General features: G+C 39.9%; 1 protein-coding gene across 1 annotated transcript; it reads left to right on the forward strand.

Annotated features, from left to right (window-relative positions):
* Window position 1: 1 nt before the first annotated feature.
* Window positions 2-9,777, forward strand: abcg8 (ATP-binding cassette, sub-family G (WHITE), member 8). The gene is made up of 13 exons (XM_053501238.1): window positions 2-177; window positions 646-750; window positions 904-1,051; window positions 2,572-2,810; window positions 5,112-5,244; window positions 5,354-5,623; window positions 5,720-5,882; window positions 6,025-6,108; window positions 6,544-6,743; window positions 6,828-6,904; window positions 7,097-7,364; window positions 7,488-7,615; window positions 7,730-9,777. The coding sequence occupies exons 1-13, from the start codon at window positions 109-111 to the stop codon at window positions 7,865-7,867; spliced, it is 2,022 nt and encodes a 673-aa protein (XP_053357213.1). The 5' UTR covers window positions 2-108; the 3' UTR covers window positions 7,868-9,777.
* The last annotated feature ends 465 nt before the right edge of the window (window positions 9,778-10,242 follow it).

The following is a 10,242-nucleotide window of genomic DNA, read 5'->3' on the forward strand; positions in this document are numbered from 1 at the left end:
CACACTCTCCCAGTGGAGACACAAGCAGCCACTTCTCCAGGTTTTCAGGCCAGACCAAGGGGTCCCTGACCCCAATTTAGCACCTCTTCTGCTCTCTAACTAAGCGCCATGACTGATGACACTGTGTTCGATTCGGAAAGCAGCTTCAGCATCCCGGCACTGCCTGCAAACGGTGAGGTGAGTGACAGCAGACGATCAAGATCAAGCAGACCTTCTGTAAAAAGACAAATCAACAAGGAGATTCCTTTTTAATGTCCATCTTCATGTCTATTGGTGACCGTATCTATTATTGGACTTCATGCAGCAGGAAGCATTATTAAAACCGTGCATTATGCAATGAGAATGTGTGCCTCTATTTAAATGGACTCTGAACTAGGCAGATATCCAACAATGGCACAGGACAAATCTGATTGAAAGGATAAGATGTTCAATTCTTTCAGAAGTGTCTCTGTTTAGTTTAGACTGACAGTAGAACTATTATTTACTCTAAAATATTTCTCTTAAAGTACACGTTTATGGCAGAAATTAAAGCAATGACTCTTGTTGCTTTTGCTTTAGAATTTTTTAATGCATTAATGTCTAACACAAGTTGAATGTGTGGTATTTGAACAAAGGTGTATATTAACTCCTCATTCCTGCACACAGGGAAGAGATATCAGGCTGTTTTCCTCAGGAGATGAGGATAGCAGTCTCTACTTTACCTACAGTGGGGGTTGTAATGAACTGGAGGTTAGAAATCTACACTATCAGGTATTTATTGTAAAACAGTAATGCATTTTCTTGAATGAATTGTGTCATGCTTACATGAGAGGAAAAAGAACAACAGATAATAAGACACAATGATCATTGATTCTGGCACGTTTAAGCACGAGTGCACAGTTTTGCTCTGGGTGTGTACCTTAGGTGGACACAGCAGCACAGATCCCCTGGTATGAGAAACTGTCAGAGCTGAAAATGCCCTGGGAGATGCGGGGCAGCAAGCAGACTGCCATCAAAGACCTGAACCTGAGAGTGCACAGTGGCCAGATGCTGGCTGTTATCGGCAGCTCAGGTAGGAATGAGTCTCGGACAAACCAGGAAAACGCTCCATCAACTTAATTAGGGCTAATGATAACAACATGTGTGTGGACCTTAAAGGTCAAGCTATGGGAAAGGCATCACACACACACACACACACAACACATTTTGTCTTAATATTTATGTGATATCTTTATTAAGGCATTGATGCAATAATAATAATAATAAGAATATTAAACACTTTAGATTCACTAAATCATCAAAAATACTAATGCATTTTAAAGACAGATAATAACTAAAACACTGCCAAATACAAAATATGTTAATTTGTTACTAATTACTCCTCTTTATACTGTAGCATGCTTTAATGCAAAAAAACAACAACTTGCTTTTATTTCATTATTTTCCTTCTACACAGCACGTATATAGACACTGTATGTACATGTAAGAGCTTTACATTAGACTTTTGTACAGTATGGCAAAATTATTACATCATTACTGTATATTATTTCAAAGTTATATACAATACACTTCTGCTATGCAGACAACATGGGGGTGCTGATGGTACAGTAATGTTGTCATTTCACAGTTTTGGGGATTTTTGAGCTTGGCTTCCTGCATACCACCACTGTTGGGCCCTTGAGCAAGGCCCTTAACCTCCAAATGTATAACGAGATTAAAAAAAAAGTTGCTCTGGATAAGGGTGTCTGCCAAATGCCTAAATGTGATGTTCTCCTGTGATGAGACCAGTTTTATTCCCCTTTCTTGTCATTTTTCAAGGATTGGCTCTGGGTATCCAACAGTCCAGACATATAAATGTAGGATGAATGAAAATTGTCTCTAAGCAATTAAGTTAGCATTTAAAGCTTTTACTTACTTTTGTTTTTTTGTGTTCTGGAAATATAGTTTAACAAAAGAAGTAAACACATGGCATAGTTTTAACTGCAATTGCATCCAAGTTACAGTTTCACTTAATTGATTCTCAAGACCAGGAAATAAAATATGAGGAACATTCATGTCAAGCTTTTGATTGTGCAGAATAACAGAAATCAGGTATTAGAGTCTTCTGTTACACTAACGTACTTATCCCAGCGTTTCACTAGTGCTCGAAAACCATCAAGGTAGAACGTTTTCTTAGTATATCACTTCTAAAATGTTGGCCTCTAAGGAACTCCTTTGGTGGCCCAAACATATGGAAATGGCTTGGAGCGAGGTCAGTACTGAACAGGGGTTGTGGGAATAACTTCCAGCTGAGTTCACCTAATGTGCAAGTGATAGTGTATGAGTTTGTTCATTGTTCATTGTTCATTGTTCACATGTTTTAATACAGCTAAAAGTCTCATCATCATACTATGCTTAAAGGCTTTGGAAAATGTCAAACAGTTTTACGCCAACATCACAAGTCCTGGTTTGACTTGAACGCCCCTCATACATTACTTTGTTAACAAGGTCAACTAATAGCAGTTTAGAAATCAGACGAATATAAATAGCACTGTAATAACACTGTAAAAAAAGTGTTTTTTAATTAGACTGGTGTGAACTTGTTTTCTTTAGGCTGTGGAAAGACCTCCCTGTTGGACATCATAACCTGTCGAGATGAAGGAGGCACCAAGAAATCTGGAGAGATCCTGATCAATGGCAAGCCCTGCATGCCCTCGCTAGTGAAGAAAAGCATCGCTCACGTCCGACAAGATGACCGATTGTTACCCCATCTGACGGTACGGGAGACTCTCACCTTCGTGGCCAAGCTGCGCCTACCAACACATTTTACACAGGCACAGAGAGATCAAAGGGTAAGACATGCAGCACTCATAAATTCTTCCAAATGTCCTTGAAATCTTTGTCCATGACCTGAGGGAAAGGGTAAGCAATCATTCGCGTCAATAAAGTTAATGTAGTGATTATTTTAAAACTCAGGATTTTTCAAGCAAAACAAATTGCAGTGCAGAGAAAGAAAAGTGACTATGTACTGTAAGTGATTAGCTAATATTTTATTGTAAAATAAACACTGAAGGTCAGCGCCACAGTGATGTAGTGGTTGGCACTGTCGCCTTGCACCGCCTGGGTCTGGGTTCAATTCCTGCCTACGGTCTGTGGGCATGGAGCTTGCTTGCTCTCTCCGTGCTTGGTGGGTTTCCTCCGACCGTCCAGAGACTAAAGCTAAATTGCCTGGAGTGTGTGATTGATTGGAACCCCATCCAGGGTGTACCCCGCCTTAAGTCTCCAGGGATAGGCTCCTGTATACAGTGTGTGTCTGTGTGTGTGTATATATATATATATATATATATATATATATATATATATATATAACTGAGTGTGTATATGATATAACTGAGCACTAACCTTCAACCTACTTTTTTTTTATTCTTATATTATATATATAAATATACTAAATGATGAATCACTTTCATATCAATTGGTTTCTGTTGCACTGGCATCTGCTTTTTTCCCTTTTTTCCCCCAGTTCACTTTGTACAAGGTTACTTTAGTGATCTGGATGTCATTCTAATGATGTTATCCCCTAATAGTGATACAGTGCAGTTCACGGAGGCGAGATGTCATGCTTATCATCCAGTTACCAATATTAAAGCAGTTTGGAGTTCACTGTTCAAGGATAAAATCCATGTGATGTACAGTATAGCAATAAAAACAATTAAACAGAAGCCAATGTATGTCCATTTCACTGATAAAACAGCCACGCGATCATAAAGACTATTTATCATACAATATACAATCAAACGTGATACTAGAGATACCTCTAAGTGCAAAGTAATAAACTGAATCCAGAGGCTAGAAGATGGCAAAAAGTGGGTTAAAACATCGCAGTAATTAGGAGCTAATAAAACCAGTGATTTACTAGTAATTTTTCTACTTTGAAAAAGTAACATGCAACAATTTTTTTCCTTCAGGCGCATCCTAAAAAATGTTTGTGTGATAATTTTTTTTTTTAGCAAATCAAGTGGCAAGGTACCTCATTCATGTTGTTTCACTGTAAGTTTGGGACGGACATGTAAAATGAATAACATTATCTCTTTGCAGTGACACCTATCAAGTTGTGGGTTATAATAGGCAGGCAAATGAACAGCAAGCTCAAAGCAAGGGAAAAAATGGCAAGTGGAAGGTTAAGTGGAAGAAACATTTATGATAAGCTGACTGGGTCAGAGCATCTCAGGAACTTCAAGGTCTTGTGGCATGTTCTTTTTAATCTATCAAAAGTAGTCCAAGGGTTAAAAACCGGTGAACTGGCGACGGGGTCATGGGAGCCCAAGACTCATTCATTTGCATGGAGAGCAAAGGCTAACCTGTCTTGTTTGATCACACAGAACAGCTACTGAAGCACAAGTTGCTGAAAAAGGTCCGTCTGGCTATAAGACACAGCACAATCATGATTTTTTTTTATATCATTGGGACAGCCAGGTGCATGTGCATCACTTACTGTATCTGAGTTAGAAATGACAACAGGATGCATTGTGGGAAGCCAGCAGAGACAGTCCGATGTACTGGGCTACTTGTCGTTTCCGCTGGGAAACCTTGGGCCCTGGCATTTACTGTATGTGAATGTTATGTTAACAAGTACAAGCTACCTAAATCTAGATGCAGCCCAAGTACACCCTTTTCTGGCAAGGGTAGTGGCCTCTTTCAGGAGGATAATGCTTCTGCCACACTGCAAAAAACAGTAAAGGAATTAACTGAGTAACATGAGGAGGTCAATATGTTGACTTGATCTCCAACTTTCCCAGATCTCAATCTGATCCCTGAAACCTGAAGACCAATCGATGGTGGCCCCACCCCATAACCTACAGTATTGATGGTAACATCTTGTCATGCAAATAACACATGAGGCCTTCAGAGTCCATGCTTTTGTGTGTTAGAGCTGTTTGAGCAACAATGGTGGGACCCACACAATATTATGGCTGATTAATTTATGCTGCGGTTTAAGTGGCTTTTCATTCTCAATTGCAGCACTTGATAATAATGGAAAGGGTAGAAACCAATTACAAGGTATATTTTGAAGAACATATTGGCTTAGACTATATTAATAGTACACTCTTGTTTAGTTACTGTAGTTTGGATTGACGAAGCAGTTTGTGCAGGTGGATGACGTCATTGCTGAGCTGCGGCTGAGACAGTGCGCCAACACACGAGTGGGAAACAACTATGTGCGGGGTGTATCAGGTGGAGAGAGGAGGAGGGTCAGCATTGCTGTTCAACTACTGTGGAACCCAGGTGAGTCGTGATTTTTTCCAAACAATAAATGTGTAGAATTTAGGTAATTGTTATCTATAAAAGCTACCAGAAATGTCCCTGTCTCTGAAAAACACATATTTGTTTTAAGGTATTCTCATCCTGGATGAGCCTACTTCAGGTTTAGACAGCTTCACTGCTCACAACCTGGTGATCACCCTGTCTCGTCTGGCGCGAGGGAACCGTCTGGTCCTGCTCTCAGTGCACCAGCCACGCTCAGACATCTTCCAGCTCTTTGACCTGGTGGTGTTGCTCTCCTCTGGTTCAGCCGTGTACTGTGGCCCTGCCAAAGACATGGTTCCCTACTTCACGTCTCTGGGGCATCCATGTCCACGCTACTGCAATCCATCTGATTTCTATGGTGAGTGAGCCCTGAGTGACTGAAACACATCTCAATGAATACTAAATAAATGCCAGGGTGTGTTCAATATGCTTGAATTGGTCTTGTTCACTGCAGTGGACTTGATCAGCATTGACCGCCGTAGCCAGGAAAAAGAAGCCGAGTGTCTAGAGAGAACAAGAATCCTGGCAGCCCAGTTTGCTGAGAAGGTGAAGGACACTGATGATTTCATGTGGAAGTCTGAGGAGCACAATGTTCCAGATAATAATAATATCCAAAGGTAGATCTTTCAGTTCCTGGCTCACTCTGTAGGTTTTTTTTTTATTAAGTAGCAGATTACAGGCAAGGCAGGTCATGACTTTTCATAGAGAGAAGTAGTTGAGTAGAAGCTCACATCTGTGTAATCTTTTTTTTTTTGCTAGCCCAATAGCTGAAACAAGCATCACAGTGTCCCGAAGGAAGGACCATCCACCAGGTCGACTGCACCAGTTCTCCATTCTCATTAGGTGAGAAAGCTTGAAACACTGGATATTAAATTAAATTAAATGTAATATCAAAATGCATGATGTGAAATGTAATGTCCATTTGTAATGGCATTTGCATAGAAGACCCTTGGGTGTCCATGATCCTGTCCCTAGTTTCTTGGTACATAATTGCTATGTAATCCAATCCACCTGGCGGTGATTAGGGTTAGTGTTGTGGCCGATCTGTGTACATTCTAAATAACAAAAAATTAATAAATTAAAAAATTTTTGGAGTTAGTGTACTGTCTTACGCAATTCTTAGAACTTACCTGTGTTGTTTATTCCTAATTCTCGAATCAATATGTACACTTTAAAGATTCAGCTGTACATTAGCCATTCTATCGACATGGGAACTTTATAACAATATTTTGTCTCATGTTGTTTTTCATTTCTCTGTCATTATGTCTGTGCCACCAGGCGGCAGGTATTTAATGATTTCCGTGACCTGGTTACACTGGTGGTGCATGGCCTAGAGGCCCTGCTAATGTCACTGCTCGTGGGCTTCCTGTACTTTGGGGCAGGTGAAAAGAAGCTGCCAATTCAGGACACTGTGGCTTTGCTCTACATGATAGGAGCGCTCACGCCATTTGCGGTGGTACTGGATGTCATTGCCAAGTGTGAGTCTCATTTCAACTTGAGCAGAAGTGTATTCCTTTATTGTACCTAGCCACTGATGATAAAGGTTGTTGTGGCATTTACAGGTCATTCAGAGAGAGCCATGCTGTATCATGAACTGGAGGATGGAATGTATTCAGTCACCCCCTATTTTTTCGCCAAGGTACGTATGCCAAGGTATAATGAACAGTACATTACTACACCAAGAAAACCTCAACAACCACAGGGAGGCAGCAAAGCTCCATGAAACTTGTGACACCATCCTTGGATGAAATGTATAATGTCATAGTGTGTGTTATTTCATTTTCTTGAGAGTTAAGGCCTAAAACCTGCAGTGACATCACCTCCCTTTCAGGTCCTAGGTGAGTTACCAGAGCACTGTGTTTTCACGCTGGTATACAGCCTGCCTATCTATTGGCTAGCCGGCTTGAATGACTCACCAGACCGCTTCCTGCTCAACTTCATGCTGGCGTGGCTGATGGTGTACTGCAGCCGCTCCATGGCTTTGTTCACGGCAGCTATCCTACCCACCCTCCAGACTTCATCCTTCATGGGAAATGCCCTTTTTACTGTTTTCTATCTGACTGGTGGTTTTGTCATCAGCCTAGACAATATGTGGCTGGGTAAGAACATGTCATGCTCAGTCACAAAAAACATTATCCTCTGACATCAAACATCAAACAGCTTATTGATAGGAAATTTACTCAGCACTGCTGATCATCTAATCAAATTCCTCCCTCCCTCAGTCGCTTCCTGGTTCTCCTATATTTCCTTCATGCGGTGGGGTTTTGAAGGGATGCTGCAGGTTCAGTTCCGTGGCCTCTCATATTCCGTCAACCTGGGAAACCTGACCTTCAATGTAGACGGCATTAAAGTAAGAATGCACATTTTATTTACAGGTTTATTTTTTTTTTCCGCAAATGCCAATAGGAATTATTAAATACTTATGCGCTTTAATTAAATTTTTTGTTTTTTTGCCCCCTGGCAGATGGTGGAGGTGATGCATATGAACCAGTTTCCACTGTTCTCCTGTTATTTAGTCCTGATAGCTGTAGTGCTGGTCTTTATGTTGCTCTACTATCTGTCGCTTAAGTTCATAAAGCAGAAGTCCAGTCAGGATTGGTAAAGGAAAAGCTACAGTGGCCCCTTGCAGAAAGATCGCAGCACCTGCATTTTCTCAGTCCACATTGAGGTGATGTGGGAAAACTCTGAAGAAAAGTTTTGCATATACTAACAAACCCCAATTTGTGTGCATGGTCATTAATGAACATTTACAATCCAACAATTCACTGCTTGTGATGGACACAAAGGGCAAAGATCAAAATGCGGTATTTAGAAGTTTATCGTAAGTGGCTTTATGACACATAAGGGCCATTCTTTTTAAATAATGGCATTATTACCTGTCCAAATCATTTAAGGTCTGGACAGATTGATGTTTGTCCTATTGATTCATTAATATCTAGGTCAAGCTCTTTACATTCTCAATTGGAGGTTGACATAAACAGCATATGACCATGTATGTGGCAGAAGACACTGTTATGAAGAAAAAGGTGGATGGCTGTGGAGCTTGGATTAAGTGTTCATTTGTCAATCATGTTACGCTCTTACCAAAGACTAGCCTAGTTAAAGAATGGAGAGATGTCCAAGTCATACCTTTAGAATTAGAATTCACTCAAATTTCACTTTTTAATAACCAAATATGCAAGAAAAATAAGGTGATTTGGTATTTTCTCCAAAGACAAATAGGAAGGAGAGAAAGAAAAATAAGTAATAAAATAAATAAAGTTAAATTAAGTTCAAGACCTGGAAATTAACATAAATGTAATATATAAAATCTGCATGTGCAAAGATTAATGTCATGAAAGGTAGTATAAAATATATACACAGATCAGCCATAACACTAAAAACCAATAACATTAAAACCACCTAGGTTTTGGGTTCTCCTTATTCCACCAGGGCAGCTTTGACTCCACATGGCCTTTGAAGATGTGCTGGCACCAGGAAGTTGGTGTCGGGGACTTTGGGCTGCATGATGGAGGTCTGTAGATAGGACTTCCTTATCCTGTGCATAGCACAAATGTTTGAACAGATTGGGGTCTAGGGAATTGAAGGTCTTTGGGTCTTTGTCTGCCAGGCCCCATGCGCAGCAGGTGCTCTGATGCCTTTCTGTCATGGCCTGCATTGGCTTTTGTGTGGGATTAGATCAGATGGGCTGGGCTTTGGTCCCCATAAGCATCGAAGAGGTTGGTGCCTTGGGTGCCCATAACCCTGTCAACAGTTTACTGGTATATAGTAATAAACGTAAATTCACCTGGCTGTGGTGTTAATGTTATGGCTGATCAGGGTATGATGTGTAGGCTGATTACAGGTCATTTGTTTAGGAGAGCAACTGCATTTGAAAGGAAGCCGAAAAAGAGAGATTGGTGCAAGAGTTTCAAGAAGAGAGTGGTGGACGAGAAAAGAAATCCCTGGCCTCTAAGAAATTGATGACTCAATGACATTAGGATAACAGCTGGGACCCTGCATAAGGGAACACTGAGAGGGAGAGGTGACAACAGGTGTGAGGTTATTGAAAAACAGGCCCGAATTCCATAAACAGATTATATTCATATTTATGAGTGTTAAAGTTGTTTAATAGGCTACAACTGTCTGTCACTGGATGGCAGCAAAGCACCATGCACACTCAGCTTTTCTTTCTTTTTTTTTTTTTTTTTTACAAACGCAGATCTATAGCATTTGGTCCTATATTTTAATGCATGTTTATTTTGTATACTATAATTTTTAAGCTTAATTAGTTAGAAATGTAAAGGCATATTTAAAGGATTTAAAAATCTTGATCTAAGTTTTGCACTGGTGCAAACCTTTTAGAAATATACAACCAATTATCTACAGTAAAATACAGAGTGGCGTGTTTGTTATGCATCTTTTTGACTAGATTTTATACCTGTTCAAACTGATGATTATATGGTTTATTTGGTGATAGAGAATTATTTGGATATCTGTTGCCAATAAGGAATAAATCTGTGGTGTATCTGTGTGCACAAACGAAACCTTGTTAGTGTAAGTTTTTTATATAGCCAATTTACACCCACTGAACAGTCCCACTAAAACCATTAGACATGACAGCTACCAATATACACCAATTTTTTTACACCAATATTGTACAAATTGACCAATATACATTGCCCTTTAGTCAGACGTATACACACTCATCATGAACATGAATGTCATGACAATATTTGGCTTTTAATGGTTTCCCTGATCTAGAACTTTTCTAGGAAAAAAAAAGAAATTGTACATTTAATAGAAGAATACCTGCATACAGGGTCAAAAATATACTCACATCCACTAAGATTATTAATTCAGTGGTGCTTGAAATGTCATTTCATTTGTAAAGGTCAAGGCCACTTTACTTCCAGTCCATGATATGAAGCTGGTAGCTTTTCTGTGCTAGCATAAAGAGTTTCACAGCACTAATTGGACTGACCAACCGACGAGTAT

Source organism: Clarias gariepinus, chromosome 8 (assembly GCF_024256425.1).
Source record: "Clarias gariepinus isolate MV-2021 ecotype Netherlands chromosome 8, CGAR_prim_01v2, whole genome shotgun sequence".
Classification (NCBI taxonomy): Eukaryota; Metazoa; Chordata; class Actinopteri; order Siluriformes; family Clariidae; genus Clarias; species Clarias gariepinus.